The sequence below is a fragment of the Hordeum vulgare genome, chromosome 5H (assembly GCF_904849725.1).
Source record: "Hordeum vulgare subsp. vulgare chromosome 5H, MorexV3_pseudomolecules_assembly, whole genome shotgun sequence".
Classification (NCBI taxonomy): domain Eukaryota; kingdom Viridiplantae; phylum Streptophyta; class Magnoliopsida; order Poales; family Poaceae; genus Hordeum; species Hordeum vulgare.
In genome coordinates, this window is record NC_058522.1 from 495,097,294 (window position 1) to 495,120,867 (window position 23,574).

Consider the following 23,574-nt stretch of genomic DNA (forward strand, 5'->3'; position numbering starts at 1 on the left):
CATGGCCTCGCCTTTGGCCCAGTCAGGTTCTGCAACCCACTCGTTTATCTCTAGGCGTTCTACGCAGGAGTATGTTGATCGTGCCAGATTTGGAGCTGTGGCCATGTGAACCCGATGGTGGTGCCTCGTGATATACCCGAAATGATCTGGTTTCCTGAGACATGTCTCCTTACATTCATGGCAAAAGGCCAAAGTCCGGACTAGGTGAGTTTAATTGTGTTGTGTCCTTCGTTTAGGCTAGCACCCCTTATCTTTCTACTTAAGACATTATACTCATTATTTTTTGCTTATATACTTGTTTAATTTTTTTACTCTCTTTTATCAGTGATCATATACACAAACATTTTTGTTAAGATGTCATCATGAGTGCATAATACTTCATTCCTCCAGAATTATTTGTCACCAAAAAAATGCATCTAAAATTAAAATTATATATCTAAAGACATCCATTCCTATGACAAGTGATTTTGGACAAAGAAAGTACTATATAGAAGAGCATGGTTAATAGTATAGCCAGCTGCTCGCTATAAGTCATTGTCATGTCACCTATAGCCCATCTTATAGCTAATATGTACCATAGTTGGTTAGAGCAAGTACAATAAGGTACAGTCAGCAGGCTGTAAGGATTAAAATACTATATTTATGCTTAGTTAGATGAGAGATAAGAGGAGAGAGAAGGGAAGCGGACTCTTCGTGAAGAGCCAGCTCTAGCACGGTTAATAGTATAGCCAACTGCTGGCTATAAGCAATCTTATAGCCCAACTTATAGCTAGCTTGTACAATAGTTAGCTATAAAAGAGTACTACTTTTATCATATATGACCCATCTTTCATTCTCACAAAGCACCTAGGAGCACGTGCTAGAGCTGGCTCTTCACGAAGAGCCCGCTTCCCTTCTCTCTCCTCTTCTCTCACATCCAACTCAGCAAAATATAATATTTTAATTCTTACAGCCTGCTGGCTGTACTTTATTGTACTTGCTCTTAGAAGAGTGTACTACTTTGTTATTATATGACCCACATTTTATTTTCATAAAGTGTCTAGAAGCATGTGCTAGAGCTGACTAATAACTAAGAGTCCGCTTACCTTCTCTTCTTTTCTCTTTCCTACAACTAAACAAAAATACAATACTTTATTTTTTATAACCAACTGACTAAACTCTATTGTATTTGATGATATGGTACATGCTTTCAGTTTCTTCCGGCCAATAGTGCTGGCGGTTGGCGTGTCCTTTTCGTGACCATAAGAGGCAAGCATAGACACAACACTGAGGTGGTGTTTCTTTTCAAAAGACTAGACTTTTTTTTAGTCCCAAGGACTAAAGAAAAAAGTCCTTTTAATAAAGTGTTTTTCTAGTTCATTAAGGAAAAGTTTCTCCTGTTTCTTTACTCATGGACTAAAAGAGACTTTTTAGTCTATTACTTAGGTAAAGAAACACTACTTGACTGGGCGATACATCTGTGGTCTGCTCGAGGTAAAGCTGCCGATCTCATGTCAAAATCCTTGTAGCTACGCGAGGGGGTCGCTCACCCAGTGGACGCCGCTGAGTGTGATGAAACAGGTCGCTCTCTGGGCCTCCTTTCTGAATCCTATGGCCCACAGGTCTCTCTCTGGGCCTCCTTCCTGAATCCTATGGCCAAGTGGGCATGACGCCCCCACGATATTTCTTCCTCTTCTTGTGGCAACCAAGCTGCCAACACGCCAAGAATGAGTGAGATATTTCAGTGGCCAGTGCTCACTGTGCTTCGGAAGGCGCAGTGATGTTTGCCCAAAAATAGAATGGAAGCCCCCTAAAATACACACCCGGGTAGTCGCCGCGCTCTCGCGCTATATATGCTTTGCCCCGCCGCAGCCCCTTCTTCTCAGTTAAACAACACCACCGCTAAGTCCTCCGGCGCTTCTCCACACACAGCAACTTACTCAACCACGCACTCCAGTCAAGCGTCTCCACTAACACTAGCTAGCTCTAGAAATGGACGTCGCCGACATCGCCTCCCCGTCCGGCCAGCAGAAGCAGCAGGGGCACAGGACGGTGTCGTCGGAGCCGCCGAAGCGGCCCGCGGGGCGGACCAAGTTCCACGAGACGCGCCACCCGCTGTACCGCGGCGTGCGGCGCCGGGGCCGGGTCGGGCAGTGGGTGTGCGAGGTGCGCGTGCCCGGGATCAAGGGCTCCAGGCTCTGGCTCGGGACCTTCACCAACCCCGAGATGGCCGCGCGTGCCCACGACGCCGCGGTGCTCGCGCTCTCCGGCCGCGCCGCCTGCCTCAACTTCGCCGACTCCGCGTGGCGGATGCGGCCAGTGCTCGCGACCACCGGGTCGTTTGGCTTCAGCAGCACGCGGGAGATCAAGCTTGCCGTCGCCGTAGCCGTCGTCGCGTTCCAGCAGCAGCAGATTATTCTTCCAGTAGCGTGTCCATCGCCGGAGGCGCCCGCCAGCCCGAGCGCCGCTCTGTTTTACATCTCGTCCGGCGACCTGTTGGAGCTCGACGAGGAGCAGTGGTTTGGCGGCATGGACGCCGGGTCGTACTACGCGAGCTTGGCGCAGGGGATGCTCGTGGCGCCGCCGGACGAAAGAGCGAGGCCAGAGAACCGCGAGCACAGCGGCGTCGAGACACCAATACCACTATGGAGCTATTTGTTCGACTGCTAATTTAGCACGCAGTGTAAAGTTGTTTACATAGTTGTGTTGTGTTCCTCTTTTTTTTTTTTTAGAAAAGGAGGATCTCATCCGATTCAATTGTGCTAAGTTAAACTTTGAGTTTGTGTTATGCTCAAAAATGCTACACCTACAAACACTTCTATCGTAAGCTCACTTAAAACAGTTATTTCCTTCCCTAATCCTAACTAATCCCTCCCTGATTTTTAAAATGAGGGGCATGCTATTCAATTAAACAAAGCCATGTAATCTTATGCGTAAGTTTTTGTAGAATAGTTTCGTAAGCGTAGCAAAGCTCGTGTTATGCTAGATCTACGGGGATTGCTTCTGGGTTTAACGGTCTAACTAATCCTAGACCATTATTAGAAGATTGGGGGAGGGAAGGGCCCAAAACAGGTCCACCTGTTTAGGATTATTGTTAATCTTTTGTTAGATATATGGACCCTCGATTGATTATACCATTGCCATTTGTCAATTATTGGTACTGAATTCGATTGTCGATGGTGCGTCCTTGAATCTCAATCAAATATTTTATCAGAAGAAGAAAAGCAGACACACCAAAAACCGTCACTGTTGCTTGAAAATGATGTTTTTTCTTTCGGGATTATGAAAATCACGGATTTGGCGGGCTTGCAAATGGATTCCACAATATGTACCTGCTGTTCTGTCGATGTGTGGTGATCACAACTGTAACGATTACTAAAATTCTTCTAGTAAGAACCTATTCATCGCGGCATTTCTGTTCTGCTGCGTCGGTTCTATGGGCTTTAGCACGACTACTTCTTAACTATCTATTATAACAAGTTTTGTTTGGCTCTCGCAAGGAAGCGGCGATGACGGCGGCACGTCTTCGGCTCGTCTCAATGAATGTAGTGGTTGTTAGGTAGTCTATGGATCTAAATGTAATTTTTATTATTTCTGGTGTTCGTTGTACTGTCATGATTAAAATTAAAAAGATCGATAATTTTTCCTCAAAAAAAACTAAGGGCATCTCGAACGTTTTCTATCAAAACGGACACTCTAACATCTGACATGTGTGTGGACAACGTTAGTGGCGCCACTTATCCAATTCTATACATCAAAACTTTATCCATATTTTTGTAATGATGTATGCCAAACACTCAAAATAAGTAAGACAATTATCATCCTTCGTCCAAAATCATGTTGTGCATTATTTCAATGCAATAGCTGCCTGAACACGTAATTTTGCAAAAAATAATGTTTAAATTAGAATTAAACTTATTCAGACATATTGTTTAGTTCTTCCAGATCATTTTTAAGGTAAACAAAATTTGTTCAATGATGAATCTATTAATGCATTTTGATATCTTCTTCAGGCGTAGCCAGATTCTACTTGCGAAATTTGCTAGGATCGTCCATTTGCTCAAATTTCAGACAATGGCTTACTCCGTCACCCTCATCTCCTCCATATTCATATTGTGCATGTTAGACAAGTTGTAATCATCTCCCACAATGTCTCAGATCTCATATTTTTGCAGGTCCGCAAACAACTCCGAAATAGGCTTGGATCACTCTAAATGTCGTCTTGACATTCTTTCTTGCTTATTTTTGTCGTCGGCAAAATGAGATCTTTTCTCACCCTTTAGACAGAGATCATCTATATGAAGATCACCCACGAAGGATAAATACTTCTGTTGAGGAACGTAGTAATTTCAAAAAAATTCCTACGTCACACAAGGATCTATCTAGGAGAAACCAGCAACGAGCAAAGGGTAGAGCATCTTCATACCTTTGAATATCGCTAAGCGGAAGCATTACTAGAACGCGGTTGATGGAGTCGTACTCGTAGCGATTCAGATCGTAGTGGAATCAGATCGTGACCATTATCATCTTGCTCCTTTGATCTCCATCTTCGGGGCATCGCATGATCATCATTGTCACCGACATGATACCATGATCTCCATCATTCTGTCTCCGTGAAGTCGTCTCGCCAACTATTACTTCTACTACTATAGCTAACCGTTAGCAATAAAGTAAAGTAACCACATGGCGTTGCGTCTCATACAATAAATTAAGATAACTCCTATGGCTCCTACCAGTTGTCATACTTATCGACATGCAAATCATGCATCCTATTACAAGAACATGATCAATCTCATACATCACATCCTTTTGGCCATATCACATCACATAGCATACCCTGCAAAAACAAGTTAGTCGTTCTCTAATTGTTGTTGCAAGTTTTACGTGGCTGATTTGAGTTTCTAGCAAGAACGCTTCTTACCTACGTGACAGCCAGAACGTTGATATGCCAATGCTATTTACCCTTCATAATTGACCTTTTCATCCAATCCAATTCGACTAAAGTGGGAGAGACAGACACCCGCTAGCCACCTTATGCACCAAGTGCATGTCAGACGGTGGAACCAGTCTCACTAAGCGTACGTCTAATGTCGGTCCGGACCGCTTCAGCTCACAATACCGCCGAAAAAAAGATAAGCCTAGTAACGACAAGCAATTGACAAAATCATCTCCTAAAACTTTTGTGTTCTACTCGTGCATAGAATCTACGCATAGAACATGGCTCGGATGCCACTGTTGGGGAACGTAGTAATTTAAAAAAAAATCTTACGTCACGTAAGGATCTATCTAGGAGAAACCAGCAACGAGTAATGGGGTAGAGCATCTTCATACCTTTAAAGATCGCTACGCGAAAGCGTTGATAGAATGCGGTTGATGAAGTCGTACTCGTAGCGATTCAGATCGTGGTGGATTCCGATCTAAGCACCGAACACTGGTGCCTCCTCGTTCAAGACACGTGCAGCCTGGTGACGTCTCGAACGCCTTGATCCAGCAAGGAGGGAGGAGAGGTTGAGGGAGAGCTCCGGCATCACGACGGCGTGGTGACAGTGGAGCTGCATGGCACTCCGGCATGGATTCACCAAGCTCTACGGAGGACGAGGAGGAGGAGTAGGGCTACACCTTGAGGTGGAAGAGGTCGTCGCTTTGCTGCCCTAAAACCTCATATATAAAGGGGGAAGGAGGAGGAGGGCCGGCCACCCCTAGGAAACCCTAGGAGGTGCGGCGGCCAAGGAGGAGGAGGAGGTGGCTTGCCACCCAAGGCAAGCCCCTCCACGCTATAGGGTTGGCCCCTTACCCATTGTGCGCCTTGGGCCTTAGGTGGGTGGCGCACCAGCCCACCTAGGGGCTGGTTCCCATCTACTTTTGGCCCATGTAGCCTTTTGGGGCTGGTGGCCCCTCCCGGTGGACCATCGGAACCCTTCCGATGGTCCCGGTACATTACCGACGAATCTCGAAACACTTCCGGCGATCAAAACTCCACTTCCTATATATGAATCTTTACCTCCGGACCATTTCGGAACTCCTCGTGACGTCCGGGATCTCATGCGGGAATCCAAAAAACCTTCGATAACCACGTATATTATTCCCATAATAACCCTAGCGTCATCGAACCTTAAGTGTGTAGACCCTATGGGTTCGGGAACCATGCAAACATGACCGACACACCTCTCCGGTCAATAATCAACAGTGGGGTCTCGATATCCATGTTGGTTCCCACATGTTCCACGATGACCTCATTGGATGAACCACGATGTCGGAGATTCAATCAATCTCGTATACAATTCCCTTTGTCTACCGGTATGATACTTGCTCGAGATTCGATCGTCGGTATCCCTATACCTTGTGTAATCTCGTTACCGGCAAGTCTCTTTACTCGTTCCGTAATACATCATCTCATTGTTAACTCCTTAGTCATATTGAGCTCAGTATGATGATGCATTACCGAGTGGGCCCAGAGATACCTCTCCATCACATGAAGTGACAAATCTCAGTCTCGATTCGTACCAACCCAACACACACTTTCGGAGATACATGTAGTGCACCTTTATAATCACCCAGTTACGTTGTGACGTTTGATACACCCAAAGCACTCCTACGGTATCCGGGAGTTGCACAATCTCATGGTCTAAGGAAATGATATTTGACATTAGAAAAGCTTTAGCAGACGAACAATACGATTTAGTGTTATGCTTAGGATTGGGTCTTGTCCATCACACCATTCTCCTAATGATGTGATCTTGGTATCATTGGCATTCGATGTCCATGATCAGGAAATCATGATTTTCTATTGATCAACGCTAGCCAACTAGAGGCTTACTAGGAACAAATTATGATCTATATATTCACACATGTATTACAGTTTCTGGTTAATACAATTATAGCATGAATAATAGACAATTATCATGAATTAAAAAATATAATAATAACCATTTTATTATTGCCTCTAGGGCATATTTTCAACAACTTCACAACAATTTCAATGCATTTCAATGTTCTCAACTGCTTTTGAAATAAAAATTTCCTGCTTCAGTCCGAACAACTTTAGTCAGCTAGTCCCAAAGTCATTCAAGAGACTTAACTAGTCTTAGCCAAAAGACACGATATAAAAAATAAATAAAAAGGCAATTCGGTCCCACGAATATAACATCTACTTAGAATTCGTTATATAGTGAGTTTCAGCAATCCGGTAATAAGTTACCGTCCGGTTAGCCCTGATCTTCTGCGAGATATTTCAAACACACACATAACGAATAGTATGCTTTGGAATATTTTACTGCAAGCTGTCCAAAAAATCATTATTGTCAAGTTGTATCATCCAACAATGACGTCCTTTTCATTTGCCGCTTTCTTCTGCCAGTTGTCATAAGATATTTTTATTCGGGTCCACGGAGATTCAGTGCACCTGTAGAGGCTGGACTACCTGATATGCTCATTTTTCTTTGGTCTTTATAGACAAATTCAGCCCTTCTTCCCTGGAAATAGAAATCGGAAGTTTTCAAATACGGGACAAAATTTCTCCTAATGCTTACTCCGTGGGCCTGTGTTGATGAGACCACTCTGCTTCATCAAAATCAATTTTGCTTCATCAAATTCACTTTATAGCAGTTTCACATAGGAGTTGCAACCATTTAGTCCCAGCTTCACGAATGAAAGTTTTAATGAAAATAATCTATTTGATTGGATGAGAGGTAAGAAACGAAGGGGTATCCATTTACTGATGGTAGCGGTAGTAATTTTTTTCAACTCCAGCTTTTATAATTTTATGAAGCATTTCCTAAAGAGATTCACAAAAAACAAGGAGTTGAACCCCAGATACTTGTTTTTTTATGGAACGGTATATCGTAAAGCCATCCCGTTCAACTTACGTTTTGTAGAGCGGAATTTTTTGAAATAAAGCAGTCCCAAATGGGCTCTGTATATTCCTATATTTGGAAGAACAACACCATTAGTACTCTCATCGTCATGGTTTAGAAGGCACGCTTGAAAAACTCTGGGACCAAGGTAGTCGACGATTGGTTGTGAGATGTAGCATGTGTAAATGGTAATGCGCCTAATCAACTGAAAAAATAGTAGTACTAATGTGTCAGCATCAAATTAGGAGGGCGCATGCATGAGTAGTACTAGGACTAATTAATAGGAGTAATTGCTTTCGCGTCTTAAACCTTGTCTATTTTGAAAATGCACGCAAGTTTAACTGTGCCTTCTAAACCATGACGGAGGAAGTAGTAGTAGTTTCTAAAACTGTACATGGCTTAATTAGTCGGATAAGTAGTTCCAAAGCGGCGTGCTGACACGGGTGCATTCGCCGCCATCCTCGCTCCATGCTTTGCCGGCCGGCGGCGCCACGAGCATCCCCTGCGCCAAGCTCGCCTAGTACGAGTGTACGACCCAGCGTCCATGCCGCCGAACCAGTGCTCGTCCAACAAGTCGCTGGACGTGGACAGCTCGCTCGGCCATCCCTGGACGACGTCATCCTCTCCATCAGCCGTGGACGCGACGGGGCGCTCCCGCTGGAACTCCTCAACGACGACGGCTACGGCCTTCTTAGGCCTTGTTTGGTTAAGAGGGATTGGGGAGGTTTTAAGAGGAAAAACCCCGGGGGGCTCAGAAACCCCACAGATCCTCGGGCGCCCATTTGGTAGGAGGGGTTTGCTCAGCCCAATCCCCTCCGTTCCCCTTCAATCCCTTTCTATCCATGTGTTTCAAAACCCTCCTCGGGAGACTAGTGGAAGCAAAACCCCGGAGATTCGAGAGGGTTGGGTGGAACAAAGGGATTCACCCAATCCCCTGAAATCCCTCCCTCTCAAAACCTCCCCAATCCCCCTTAACCAAACGAGGCCTTAATCTCCCACGCGCTGCGGAAGTGGGACGACCTGGCCACGAGGACCGCCAGCATACGCCACGCAGAGCCAGCGAAGTTGAGGCAGGCAGCACGGTCGAGGAGCGCGAGCACGCCGGAGTCTTGCGCGCGCGCCGCCATGTCGGCGGTGGTGTTTCCCTAGCTAGTGAAGTGGATCAGGCTGCCCGATATAGTCGCCGCTCGCGAGCGAATAGCACCTATTTTTAGAACCAAAAAAGCTACATCTACAAACACTTCTACGTAAGCTTAATTAAAACAGTTATTTCCTTTCCTAATCCTAACTAATCCCCCTGATTTTCAGGGTGAGGGACATGCTATCCAATTAAACAAAGCCACATAATATTATGCCTAAGTTTTCGTAAAATAGTCCCGTAGGTGTAGCAAAGCTCTTTTAGAATAGACCATTTCGTGAGTATAAGTACCGAAGCGTTGTCGTTAGTGGTGTCCGTTGGCGTGTCGCTATAATTTCTTTTGCATCACTAATAGCAACTCGAATGGGGCGACTCATTTTGCCCGTCGTCGTCCTTTTGGGTTGGCGCGGACACAAAAGGCGGCCCAACATGCCGACCCAAACGGACGCGCGTCCGGTTTTTGTCCGCGGGTGACCCATTTCCGACCCATTTTTGAGTTGGATTTGGGTCGGCGCGGACACGCGACGGACGCGCGCATGCTCGCCTTCTCTTTACCCGGACCCGCTGGTCGGAGGCACATTGGTCGCCGATGCCGCCGCCTATTTTTTTCCGACGACTCTGCCAGCTGTCGGCGCCTCCACATCCGCCCACTCCCACATCTCCGGCCGCCGCCGTCGTCTTCCCGCCGGGGAGCCAACTGCTTCCCACTCACGCGCCCCCACCACACAGCCCGCCGGGGAGCCGCCTCGCCGCACGGTCAGATCCTCGGCACGCTCGTCGGACACCGGCAGGGCAGCTAGCTGGTCCGTGCGCGTCGCGACTCCCTTCGTCGGCCATCTTCTTTGTCGATGCCCGCAAGTTGTTCGACCGTTTGCCAAGGTACAAAATGGACTCCACCGACAAGTTCTTTTTTCACAATTTCCTTTGCGACTCCGACGATTCGTCGTCCGATGACGAGGAGGAGGTATTGGCTGCCGTGTTGGTCCATCACCAGCTCAATAGACAGCGGCCGTTGTTCCGTGGCTTCATTCCGGGCCACCTTCGGGCGTTGAATCGCAACCGAGAGAGCGGGCATTTCCTTTTATGAAAGGACTACTTTGATACAACAAACCCGTAGTTCAAGCATCAAAAATTCCGCGGCCGTTTACGTATGAATAGGAATCTTTTCAACCGTATTAGAGAGGGGGTGGTCGTCTATGATGACTATTTCGAGTGCAAAGAGGACGCCGTTGGCAAGATAGGTTTTTCCTCTTATCAGAAATTCACTGCCGCTATCTGAATGCTTGCATACAGAGTGCCCGGTGATCTTATTAACGAGTACATCCGTATGAGCGAGTCTACTTGCCTAGAGTCCATGTATAAGTTCTACAAGGATGTTATTGTTGTGTTTGGCCCTGAGTACTTGAGAGAGCCGACTGCTCAAGATAAAACCCGTTTGTGGGCGATGAATGCCAACAGGGGCTTCCCAGGGATGCTTGGTAGCATAGACTACATGCATCGGGAGTGGAAGAACTGCCCTTCTGCTTGGCAAGGGCAGTATAAGGGCCATGTCAAGGCTTGCACTGTCATACTAGAGGCCGTTGCGTCTGAAGATCTCTGGATCTGGCACTCTTTCTTTGGCATGGTCGTATCACACAATGATATCAACGCGCTTCGCCGGTGTTTGCTAGGCTTGTCGAAGGCAATAGCCCACCTATGAACTTTACTGTCAACGACCACAACTACGACAAAGGATACTACCTGCGTGACGGTATCTATCCTCAGTGGACCACTATTGTCAAGACAATATCCAACCCCGTCGGAAAGAAGAGGAAACGATTTGCCCAAGAGCAAGAGGGTGCTAGGAAGGATGTCGGGCGTGCCTTTGGTGTTTTGCAATCTTGATGGGGCATCGGTCGGTATCCTGCTAATACCTCGAGCACGCAGAAACTATGGGAGGTGATGACTGCTTGTGTGATCATGCATAATACGATCGTAGAAGACGAGCGCCCAGAACGTCTGTACGATCAAGGGTTTCAGTTTCAGGGGTGAGAATGTTGTGTGTGAGCATGGAGGAGCGACAACGTTTGAACAGTTCATCCAATTTCATCAAGGCATGCGTGATTGGGAAACGACGTTCAACAGCAAAATGATTTGGTTGAGCATATGTGGGCTAATGTTGGCAACCAATAGATTTATCATCTTTTATTCGTTTGTAAAACTATGTGCGAACTATGTGAGACATTTTTATTTTTATTCAGCTTGTAATAACTATGCTATTTTCGGTTCAAATTATGTTATTTGATTCAAACTATGAAAATCATGCAAAATAGGGCGGCCAGCCGGCCATGCCGGCACATATGGGTCGGCGCGTTGGACGCGTTGTCGACCCATATCTAAAACAGGACGGACGCCGGCCGGGCGGCCGACCCAAACGGACAAAAAGCGGATGAAATCATTTTCCGTTTGGGTCGCCCGTTGGAGTTGCAATGGGGTGACGCATTTCGTCCGTCGCCGTCCGTTTGGGTCGGCGCGGACACAAAAGCGGCCCAACGCGCCGACCGAAACGGACGCGCGACCGATGTTCGTCTGAGGGCGACTCATTCCTGGCCCATTTTTGAGCCGGAATTGCGTCGGCGCGGACATGCAACGGATGCGCGCACGCTCGCCTTCTCTTCCCCCGGGCGAGCTGGTCAGAGACACATTGGCCTCCCCACATCCAACCCTCGCCCGCCTCCTTCGTTGCCGACGTTGCCGCCTATTTTTCCGGCGACTTTGCCAGCTTCCGGCGCCTCCACATCCGCCCAGCAACACCGCCCACTCCCACGTCGCCCGCCGCCGCCGTCCTCTTGCCGCCGGGGAGCCAACTTCTTCCCACTCCCCCCACCACACAGCCCGCCGGGGAGTCGCCTCGTCGCCCGGTCAGATCCTCACTGGCACGCTCGTCGGACACCGGGAGGGCAGCTAGCTGGTCCATGCGAGCCGCGACTCCCTTCGCCGGCCGTCTCCTTCGTCGACGCCCGAAAGCTGTTCGACAGTTTGCCAAGGTACAAAATGGACTCCGCCGACGAGTTCATTTTTCAGAATTTTCTTTGCGACTCTGACGATTCATCGTCCAATGACGAGGATGACGTATTGCTGCCGTGTTGGTCCATCACCAGCTCAACAGCCAGCGGCCGTTGTTCCGTGGCTCCATTCCGGGCCAGCTTCCGGCGTTGAATCGCAATTGAGAGAGCGGGTATTTCCTTCTTTGGAAGGACTACTTTGATACAACAAACCCGTTGTTCAAACATCAAAAATTCCACCGCCGTTTCCATATGAGTAGGCATCTTTTCAACCGTATTAGAGAGGGGGTGGTCGGTTATGATGACTATTTCGGAGTGCAAAGAGGATGCCATTGGCAAGATAGGGTTTTCCTCTTATCAGAAATGCACTACCGCCATCCGAATGCTTGCATACGGAGTGCCCGGTGATCTTATTACGAGTACGTCCGTATGAGCGAGTCTACTTGCCTAGAGTCCCTGTATAAGTTCCGGGAAGCTGTTATTGTTGTGTTTGGCGCTGAGTACTTGAGAGAGCCGACTGCTGAAGATACAACCCGTTTGTTGGCGATGAATGCCAGCAGGGGCTTCCCAGGGATGCTTCGTAGCATAGACTGCATGCACTGGGAGTGGAAGAACTGCCCTTCTGCTTGGCAAGGGTAGTATAAGGGCCATGTCAAGGCTTGCACTGTCATACTAGAGGCCGTTGCGTCTGAAGATCTCTGGATCTGGCACTCTTTCTTTGGAATGGCCGGATCACACAATGATATCAACGTGCTTCAGCGCTCGCCGGTGTTTGCTAGGCTTGCCGAAGGCAACAACCCATCGGTGAACTTTACTGTCAACGACCACAACTACGACAAAGGATACTACGTGGGTGACGGTATTTATTCTCATTGGACCACTCTTCTCAAGACAATACCCAACCCTGTTAGAGAGAAGAGGAAAAGATTTGCCCAAGAGCAAGAGGGTGCTAAGAAGGATGTCGAGCGTGCCTTTGATGTTTTGCAATCTCAGTGGGGCATCGTTCGACATCCTGCTAATACCTGGAGCGCACAGAAACTATGAGAGGTGATGAAACTATGAGAGGTGATGACTGCTTGTGTGGTCATGCATAATATGATCGTAGAAGGCGAGCGCCCGGAACGTCTGTACGATCAAGGGTTTCAGTTTCAGGATGAGAATGTTGTGCCTGAGCATGGAGGAGCGACAACGTTTGAACAGTTCACCCAATTTCATCAAGACATGCGTGATAGAGAAACTCACATGCAATTACAAAATATTTTGGTTGAGCATATGTGGGCTCATGTTGGCAACCAATAGAATTATCTTCTTTTATTCGTTTGCAAAACTATGTACGAACTATGTGAGACATTTTTATTTTTATTCAGCTTGTAGTAACTATGCTATTTTCGGTCTATAATTATGTTATTTGATTCAAACTATGAAAATCATGTAAAATAGGGCGGCCAGCCGGCCACGCCGGCACATATGGGTTGGCGCGTTGGGCGCGCTGCCGACCCATATGTAAAACAGGGCGGACGTCGGGCCAGCGGCCGATCCAAACGAACAAAAAACAAACGAAATCACTGTCCGTTTGGATCGATCCGTTGGAGTTGCTCTAATCTTTTTTTTTTCAGGAATGATTAAATTTTACTGTAGGTTCGCAAAAATATATATAGTGTGAACATGAGAATAAAAAAGTAAACACCAAAGTTTTTAATCTTTACAGGTACGTGAGACCCACTTGCATGAAGTGATCCGTGAATAAGCTCAAAATTGCTCCTCACAGCATGGACGTTGTGCGTAAAAGTTCAAAAAACAAATGTGTTTTTATTTTTATTTTGAAAACATGGTTGAAATTTCAAATGGCAAATGCTTACGAAAACCTACATTGCACACACTTGTATGGATTGGTCTGCTAATAAACTGAAAGTGGGTGCTCTGTATGTGGACAATGTTGGGCTAATTTAATTGGTTCCGACCAAATTTTATGTGTGAACGCGAGGTTGAAACTCTAAACAGCTAAATTCCATATAGCACTGACTTCCATCTGCATGTCCCTTCCAAACATAAATACTACAATTGGCATAATTTTATATAAGAACTCAGAATTAAAAGGAATTGGTTTTGCAATTCAATTGAATGAGTCGAATTTCATAGGTGTATGGCATCCAAGTCAACACATCTTCAGTTTAAATTCTACAGTTTTTTTACTGGTAGCACTGTTTTCCATAGGCATGTAAAACAACCAAGGATGGGAATGAGCCAGCCCGCTCTCGCCTGAACCTGGTGCTACTGACCCTCAGATATGTTCGGAGACATGGAGCCCGCCCATCAGTACAGTGGTGGCTGGCCTCATATTGGGTAATATGGTCTGGTTCATTTTAAATACTAGATTTGCACAAGATGGGGAGTGGTAACATTAGAACATCTCTTTAAATAACATCATTTAGTGGTAGGAATTTTTAACATGTCAGGGTCTCTAGAGTATATTTATTCAAAAAAAAAACAAGACATTTATACAACCTGATTTCGGTTTCAACCATGAACTCGTTAGCATATTTCTAACTTAGAACAATGGAAATTTTGGATCCATACTTTCAAAAATTCTTTAAACCCAAGACTACACCCTCACAAATGCATATGCTGCCGTAAATATTGTTGCAACCTTGGCGATCAAATTTGAGTAGACCTGCTCTACACAAGATGCTGGCGGTGTCCGATTCCCCTGGCCCAATTTCCATACGAAGCCGACCCATAAGGACCCAATGGTGTTGAAATTTTAGGCCGGACCAATGTCCCAATAGGTAACCTCAATCCACTCCCATCATGGCAAAAAACCAATCGAGGAAAAATAAACTGTACCTTATAGTGTATTACACCCATCTCGATTTGTTAGTCCCGATTGTTTGGGCCAAAATTTAACTGTATGTTTGACTAGTAAAATGATAATGCATGTCATATGGAACAATATTATTGAATTTGCGTTTCAATGATGTTTTCAATCGTATTACTTTGCTACATATAAATTGTGTTTTATTAGCTAAAAACACGATCAAATATGATGCAAAATACCAAAGGACTAGTATTACGGAAGGTGTCCTTCTACACCAGAGCTCATGTGAACAGTAAGTAACAAAAGTATTTTTTAAATATTCAAAAAAATCTGATTTTTTACAGCAAACTTCGACAAATGTTAAGAGCCTGCAAAATTTCAGCTTGAAATCACTTTGTGTAAGCCGTGAAAAAAATGCTCCAAAATACTTTCAAAAGTACCATTTTCAAAGTTTTGAATTTTTTTTTGCCATGACTTTTACGAATGAAATTTCATGATGAAATTTTACAACCTCTTAGAACATTTGTCAAAGTTTATCTTAAAAAATTCAGATTCTTATGAAATCTTTTAAAATATTTATAAAATTAAAGGCATGTTTGACTATTCATCAACTCCATAAAATTACAGGATCCACGTATCAACGATTTTCCATCTTCACTCTCTTAGCCTGCAACTCCGTGAGCTCCGCAAGCTGATACCGAAGCCGAAGGACTCCAAATATTCCATTAGAGTAACCCCAACGCAGTGATCCATTTTGTCCGTTAGGGTCATCCGGACACAAAAGCTGGCCCAACGGGATGACCCAAACGGACGCATGTGTCCGCCTGCTGTCCGCTTGTCCGCCGTCCCGACCCAAACCTGACGCAAAAATGGAAAGAAATGGATATGAGGCGGACGCTCTCGTCCACCGCTGTCGTCTGCTCGTGTCTGCCCCTGGTCCCACTTATCAGTGACTGCGCCCGTCGCGCTCGCCAAGGGATCTTCGTCGCCGCGCCCGGGACGAACCGGACGCCGCCGCACCCGGAGCACGCCTCTAGCGCGGCGCCTTTGCCGCCCACGGTTGGTAGCGCCATCTCGCAGGCGTCCAGCGCCTCGGACAGCTCCCCGGCCTCGTGCAGGCGGCGGACGTCCTCGGCGCCGCCCAGGTGCTCACCGTCCACGAACACCTGGGGCAGCCTGCCGTCGCAGCCCAGCGAGGCGTGCAGCTCGTCCTTGAACCCGTCGTGCAGCGACAGGTCGCACTCGTCGATGTGCACGCCGTAGCCCAGGAGGATGGACTTGGTGGCCCAGCAGTCCTCGAACGTCTTGCGGATGCGGGTGCTACCGCCTTCTGGTGGCTGTCCGGCGGCACGGGTGCTACCGCCGCCCGCCCATGGGAGATCTGGCGCAATCCGGTGCGGGTGTGACAGAGAGAGGCGAGGCGAGGGAAGATCCAGCGTGATCCGATAGAGAGAGGCGAGGCGAGGAGAGATGTGAGATCTCTGCCTCTCTCTGTCTCTCGAGGAGCGGCGCGAGGGAGGAGGAGGTGCAGCGCGAGAAGGGGCGACGCGAGGGAGGAGGAGGGGCGGCGCGAGGAGGGGTGGCGCGAGGGAGGAGGACGAACGACGCGAGGAGGGGCGGCACACGGGAGGAGGAGGGGCAACGCGAGGAGGGGCGGCGCGAGGGAGGAGGACGGACAGCGCAAGGAGGGGCGGCGCGAGGGTCCGCTGTTTCCGCTTTTACGTTTAAGCATCGGGTGTTCACCGTATCCGCTCCATGTCCGCTAAGCGAGGCGACTCAAACGAATAAAGAACGAACAAAATCTATGTCCGTTTGGATCGCTCCGTTGGAGTTGTCTTTACCTAAATTCATTTGAGCGGGTGTAAAAAAAAATTCAGGGCTGTCCAAAAACAGAGTAACGTCCAACTGTGTCACCGCTGTCCACCCAAGGCGAGATGTCTTTTCATTTGTCGTTTCCTTACCTTCTTGGTTTCTGTTGCCAAGATATTTGGTTGGTCTCCATGGAGCGAATGATTGCACTACAACTGTTCATTCCTTCTTTCTAAAAAACAAAGAGACTGCCCATTTCTCTATTTATTTTATTGAACAAAGAAAGAACCCACGGTCGGCCTTCCTGGAAGTAGAAACCGGGAGCTTTCGCATTTGGGCAAAACATAGCCCCCGACGCTTACTCTCTCTTCTTCCCATATCTGGAAGAACACAGTTTTTTTTGCATATTCATGGTTTGAGATTGCTTGCCAGGCCTGACGCCTGGTGGAAGAACACAGCTAGTAGTACTAGCTACTGATACTACAACTCTAATAATTTACACTGCTTGATCAGTCGAACTAGTAGCTCCACAGCGACGCGGACGTGTTGAAGCCGTCGTCGTGTTCGCCGTCGTCCTCCCGCCACCCTCCGGCGGCCGGCGGCTCCATGAGCATCCCCTGCGCCAAGCTCGCGTAGTAGGACCCGGCGTCCATGCCGCCGATCCAGTGCTCGTCGTCCAGCCCCGATAGGTCGCTTGAGGTGATGGGGGTCGTGCTCTCCTCGGCCGTGCACGCGTCGGCTGGGTGCTGCCCCTGGAACACCTCGAGGGCGACGGCGACGGCGTCCTTGATCTCTTGCGCGGGGGCGAGCCTGAACGACCCAGTCGCGTGGACGGGCATCATCCGCCAGGCGGAGTCGGCGAAGTTGAGGCACGCATCATGGCCGGAGAGGGCGAGCGCGGCGGAGTCGTGCGCGCGCGCCGCCATCTCGGGGTTGGCGAAGGTGCCGAGCCAGAGCCTGGAGTAACCCCGGCTTACGGGGACGCGCAGCTCGCACACCCACTGCCCGACCTTGCCACGGCGTCGCACGCCGCGGTACACCGGGTGGCGCGTCTCCTGCAACTTGATCCGGCCGGCCCGCCGCTTCGGCGGCTCCGACCAAACCGTCCGGTACTCCTGCTCCTCCGGCCACACCGTCATGTAGTCTTGCTCCTCAAACTGCGGCCAGGCGGCAACTGTGTCCATGGCTCGCAGCTAGCGTCGAGAGGGCGTTGTGGCGTTGGTGCAGCTGTGTAGGCGTGTAGCGAGGCAGTAGTATGTTAAGAGCTAGTGAGTTGGAGAGCTGGAGCTCGGAATGGATGAGAACGAGACGAAGGAGGATACAATATGTGACATAGTTATTGCATATTTTAAACATAAAAAGAATACCTACACGAATCTTTACGTAAGATTAATTATATACTCCTTTCGTTTTTAAATATAAATTTTTTAAAAGGTTCCACTAAAAATTATAAATGTATATAAATATATTTTAAAATGTAAATTCACTCATTTTGCTTTGTACATAGTTTTTTTTTATAAAATCTTTAGAAATACTTATATTTAGGACCAAATAGAGTAGGACTTAGATATGCAATACTTAAAGCATCTCCAAAAGTGACGCCAAAAAACACATGCGCGCGGTAAACTGCGTTCTTAGCACGCACGGGATGGAAAATCGCGCTACAGCGGAGGCGGGAAATTAGCACGCGCGAGGGAGAAAGCGGACGTCCGCGCGCTAGATTTGCACTAGTGGGGACAGGGCCTATAGCCCCGGCCCGTAAGGGGCTTTAGTCCCGGTTCACCAACCGGGACTAAAGGGGCCGGACTAAAGGCCTAACCTTTAGTCCCGGCCCTGTTCCAAGCCGGGACCAAAGGTGCTCCATGTGGGCGCCTCGGAGCGTCCTCAGGGGCAGGCCCTTTAGTCCCGGGTCTTAACACGGACCGGGACTAAAGAGTTTCTGCAGATTTTGTTTATTTTTGGGTTTTAGGGTTTTAAGGTTTAGGTGTTCGGGAGATTAACGTGATGCCTCGTTTGGTGTTCGGGAATTAGTTTTTCATATAATTCTAAATAGAAATAATTATGCATATATATAAGATTAACTTATCTTACAAGCGAGCATATATATACAATTATATAGAGATCTGAATTATCGGGACTAGAGCCCGTCTATTGGATTACATGGACCAACATCAGTAATGGCCCCTAGCTACACTAAATCGTTCTTTGTCATCTATAGCTTCCGTCCTCAGAAAGGTCGCAAGCTCCTCTGCAACAGCAATCGCGCGTTGCTCTGGTAGGGACTTCTCCCTCATGGCCGTGTACTATATAAGAAGAGGAGATGAATATGAATATCAATCATGATAACAAAGAATGACGGGTAAAAATAGAGGTGTGAATGTTCATTGCTTACGTCGTATCTATGATCCTTGTGCTCAGAGGTAAACATGCGAATGGTCTCGCAAACATAGGATCCGCATAGATGCGTCCCCCGTGGCTGCTGGTCGCACTTTACGAGAATAGAATATATATAATCAAAATAATAATCTAGCATCATAAATGTATTGAAAATAGAAGTATATCATACTACTACTTACCTGAGCCGCTCTAAAGGTCAGCTTCTCAGGCTCGATACCGGGAGTCACGCACTTGAACCGCTTCAAAACCCTGCCCGACAAGGAAAATGATTTGCTAAGTTTTTCATTAATTGATATATCAGAAAATCATCGAAAGAGACCGATAGAGCGCAAGAATGATTGAAATTACCCTTGGAGCATGTCCCGCAGGCTTTGGAACTGTTCCAAGGGTCTCGATAATGGGTCGAAGGCATCAACTCTTCCCTTATCAATTTGAATGTCCAACAGAATCCAATGGAAGCTGCACATGTATATATATATATATGTGTGTGTGTGTCAATAACTTATCAATTACACTTATAAGTGAATGGACACAACAGAGTAAAGACCCTCACCTGAAGTTGTATGGAAACAGTATGTGGTCACAGAAATTTTGATCTGTTAGAAACCTTAGAAGGTTTTCCTCCGTCTCCTTGGGTTTATCAGTTAGTGTCGCTATATGTATTTTATCTGGGTCAATAAACCCAATATTTAGGATGTTCCTATTTTTACAATCCAGAATCTTCATTCTGCATAATAGAGTACAAGTTATATGTAGACAATGAATTGAAATAACTAAACAAGTTATATGTAGACAACGAATTGAAAAACTTACAGACAATAGCAACTCATAAGCGATTTGTCGAGGGCGTCGGCATTGTACATCTGGAAGAGTTCATCAAAGTCGATATGGATTTCTTCGGGGCGGCCGTAGTACTCCCGTGGGACACTCACCACGATCATCGTTCTCCCATTCTTTGATTCACTTAAGTACCATGTATGCAAGTAACGCATATTTGTTGGGAGATCATCTTTGCTGACCAAAGGCGCTCCCATGACAAACTATGGCTTAGGGGCTACCACAGCCTTGGGTAACCTGTCGTCTTGGGAAGCCAGAACGTCTTCAACCGGGATACCCCATTCATCCGCCCACTTCTTTGCTAATTCCAAATCTTGCCCCTGCACCAGAGGGGGGACATTCTCGGGTAACACCCTGAGGGGTGGGATCGACTGTTTGGCCTGTTGTCCAAGTTGAGGAACGTCTGATCTTTTTTTGCTTCTAGTTGAACTAGATTTGCTCCCACTTGCACTTGCACGTGATCTGCTCTTTTTCACTTCCTTCTGCAATGTGCGTGTATAGTCATCAGGCTTATGGTGTAAGTCATACTGTGATGGAAGGTTCGTGAAGTATTTTGCAAATGCTATTTGCTTCTCGGTGTATTCCGGGCGGGGCTCGGGTTCCTTCTTTTTCATCCGCGCATCATGATGTTCCTTTGCTATCCTGGCGTTTTCCTCGGCGGTACGATCATAAGGTCTGATAGGAAGATTAGCATGAGGTACCTTTGGGAGGGGCGATAGTTTGCGCTTTGGGGAGCTCCGTCACTTAGAAATCATCGACAGAGCGTTCTTGCTGGCACGCTTCCACTTAGTATCCGGAGCGGGCGGCGGCGGAGATGGACGACCCAAGTCCGGCGGCGGTGATCGAGATGGACTCGTGTTGTGCTGGCCGTCGTCATGTGGAGGGCTTGGAGGTGATGGAGGTGTAGGTGACCTGCGACGACTCGGAGGCGGTGTTGTCCTTGGGGCCGAGCCTGGAAGCTTGATGTAGTTCTTGTCCCATAGGATGACTCCACCCAGTACTTCTCCGAGTGTCCTCTCATCTTCGGGTCCAGCTATGTCAAGCTCCATATCATGAAACCCCGCCATGATTTCATCCACCCAGACTTTAGCAAAGCCAGCTGGAATCTCACGGCCATGCCAGCGTGCATGAGGGCCAGAAGGTAAAGCTTGTCCGACGGCCACCTTCATGGATATGTTCTTGAATTTCTGATGGAGTTCACATGATGTTGACTCCTTGATTCCATCCACGGGGTACCCGGGACCGCCCTCTATCATTCTTCGTGCATCGTCGGGCGGGGCTTCAGATTCAGCCACGCTGCTTTTCCGCTTAGATGGGGCGCCGGTAATATCGAGTGCAGGATCTTCCTGGCACGCTACTCCTCTAAGCTCATCAATCTGCTCCTGTTGCTCGTTAATCCTGGCAAGCAACTGGTTGAACTTGTCATTCTCCTCATCCTGCTGTCGCTTCTTTGCTCTCGCTCGGCTTCTGTAAGTGTCTTGGTCTCTGGCAAACCCAAGCCACCACGGGTAAGAAGGACCGAAGCCTCGCGTTCGTCCTCCATGTTCGTCATTGCCGAGGACCAGTGTGAGCAAATCTTTCTCTCTATCTGCAGTGAATTGTCTTTTTCCCTCCTTATTTTCTTTCACTATCTTTTTCCAATTCTCCCTGGGTATCCTAAGATCGTCACTGCAGATGAGGTCCCCTAATTCTTCATCGTACGAACCACCATGCGCAAGGAACCAATTTCTTGCTCTCAATTCCCACTCATCACGGAGTGGTTCAGGTATGATGCCTTTAGCTAGCAGATCTTGCTCTTTCTTATCCCACTTTGGGATGGCAGTCTCATAGCCCCCTGGCCCCAGCTTGTGGTGATATTTCTTCTTGTCGGCATTTTTCTTGTTCTTTTCTGATAATGCCTGGGAATCTTCTGACTCCTTGTACTCTTGAAATGCCTTCCAGTGATTCGCCTGCTTGGCTAGATACCCCTCGAATACTGGCACTTTCTTTGTCTTCAGATAGTTTTTCCATAACTTCTTCTTCCAGCTACGGAACAGTTCGGCCATCTTCTTTAGAGTCCACTGCTTGTCTTTGGCCCTCAGTTTTTTTGCGGCGTCTTCATTCTCACATTCTGGTAGGTTGAAATGTGACATGAGATCATTCCAGAGATTATCTTTGTACCTTTCGGCGACATAGTCACTATCGGTTGCCCCTTTGCGCTTGTTCCACTCCCGAACGCTGGTCGGGACGTGATCCCTAACGAAAACTCCGCATTGCTTCTTGAATGTGTCAGCAACATTCTTAGGAAGCTTGGGTTCGCCCGTAGGCAATATCACCTCAAAGGTGTAATGCGTCCGTGCATCCAACTTTCTAGTCAGGCCTCGTTTCGTAGCTTTGCTCGATGTGGAGGCCTAAGAGGGAGAAACATTCATCAAATGAATGTATATGTATACAATATAGAGCTATCTCCAATATTTTTCACATATTACAAGTGATTGTAGAACTTCATATGTATACCTCGCCGGACTTTATTATTTCTCCACCGGCTTCTCCATGAGTGGAGCTATCACCTTCTCCGTCATTGGACCTATCTCCTGCCCCATCGGCTTCATCTTCGTGTCGGTCGACCTCCATTCCATATCCGGAGGGGTTTAGATATGACGACGGAGATTCAGCTGGTTCAACGTCGGGGTCGTCTTTGATTATATCTTCGAGAAGTTCTTCCTCTTCGAGGTTCCTGATATGTGGATCCATAGTTCTGCAAAAAACGGTCATTTGATTAACTAATAAACTAACAAACTATATAAAAGGGGTTGGAAACTTCGAAGTGTCGTTTTATATAGGAGGACCTTTAGTCCCGGGTCTTGGCTAGAACCTAAACTCTAAAATATGTCTAACGGATTCTCTTAACCTTTAAGGATTTAACAAAATGGCGACATTCTAGATGTGTAGAAAATGATCCTATTTTTCCTGATCTCATCTACCCTTCTATATGTCACATTGTCTAGTGTCAAAGGACTTTGTTGAACTTTGTACCAAAAAAGAATTATTCTATCAGGAACTCCGTTCCAAAACAACTTTAGTCCCGGGTCGTCGCTCCACCCGAGACTCCTAGATTTCTACATAGTATTCAAAGTAGGAGTACTTTTCCAATTTGAGCATTCAATAAGCAAAACCAAATCGTAAAATAAAGTAGTATTCAAATTAGCATGCATTCAATTATAAGCAAAACTACATCATCTCTTTTGTCCGTACATCGTCGAATATTATCACTAATACTCCTCGAATACTATCATACATATAGCATCACTGATACAGCTAGAACCGTAGCGCCCGACGGGTATCGTCGCGGGCGGTGGACACCCAAAGAGAAGGAACCATCACAGGATCATAGCTCCAGTGAGATCCCTGAAGAACCTGCCAGGTATGCGCGAACCTGCTCTCCAACGCAACCATGTAGCGACGGACGTGCTCATCCTCCTCGCTGACACGGTGACGTATCACCTCCGCGGTATCCGGAAGCCTCGGCACCGTCACTGGCCCACGCGACCGCCACCAAACAAGGATCGGGTCAACAACGGGCTGGCTCCTCACCAACCTACGCCCCCGGAAGGTAGCACCTCCCAATACCAGCCGGTCGGAGCCCAGTCCCGGACATGGCCCCTCTGATGAAGCAGGTGTCCTCCACCGAGTCGACGACGAGGATGCGGGATAGGCATCGTA

At 47.4% G+C, this 23,574-nt stretch overlaps 3 protein-coding genes and 1 pseudogene across 3 annotated transcripts; 1 reads left to right on the forward strand and 3 right to left on the reverse strand.

Annotated features, from left to right (window-relative positions):
• The first annotated feature begins 1,743 nt into the window (after positions 1-1,743).
• On the forward strand, positions 1,744-2,848 carry LOC123396665 (dehydration-responsive element-binding protein 1B-like). Its single transcript, XM_045091535.1, has 2 exons — positions 1,744-2,695; positions 2,728-2,848. Exon 1 carries the CDS (start codon positions 1,972-1,974, stop codon positions 2,647-2,649), a length of 678 nt encoding a protein of 225 aa, XP_044947470.1. The 5' UTR covers positions 1,744-1,971; the 3' UTR covers positions 2,650-2,695; positions 2,728-2,848.
• A 5,383-nt stretch (positions 2,849-8,231) lies between these two features.
• Positions 8,232-11,926, reverse strand: LOC123397019 (annotated as a pseudogene).
• A 3,670-nt stretch (positions 11,927-15,596) lies between these two features.
• Positions 15,597-16,586, reverse strand: LOC123397020. Its single transcript, XM_045091739.1, has 2 exons — positions 16,573-16,586; positions 15,597-16,326 (listed from the first exon to the last, which is right to left on the reverse strand). The coding sequence occupies exons 1-2, from the start codon at positions 16,584-16,586 to the stop codon at positions 15,597-15,599; spliced, it is 744 nt and encodes a 247-aa protein (XP_044947674.1).
• Positions 16,587-16,892: 306 nt separating this feature from the next.
• LOC123396669 (dehydration-responsive element-binding protein 1B-like) lies at positions 16,893-17,962 on the reverse strand. The gene has a single exon (XM_045091538.1). It carries the CDS (start codon positions 17,820-17,822, stop codon positions 17,157-17,159), a length of 666 nt encoding a protein of 221 aa, XP_044947473.1. The 5' UTR covers positions 17,823-17,962; the 3' UTR covers positions 16,893-17,156.
• Between the last annotated feature and the right edge of the window lie 5,612 nt (positions 17,963-23,574).

What these genes read in the sequence shown, in the direction of transcription:
- LOC123396669 (XM_045091538.1), bottom strand. Translation starts at nt 17,822, where the DNA reads ATGGACACAGTTGCCGCCTGGCCGCAGTTTGAGGAGCAAGACTACATG.
- LOC123396665 (XM_045091535.1), top strand. Translation starts at nt 1,972, where the DNA reads ATGGACGTCGCCGACATCGCCTCCCCGTCCGGCCAGCAGAAGCAGCAG.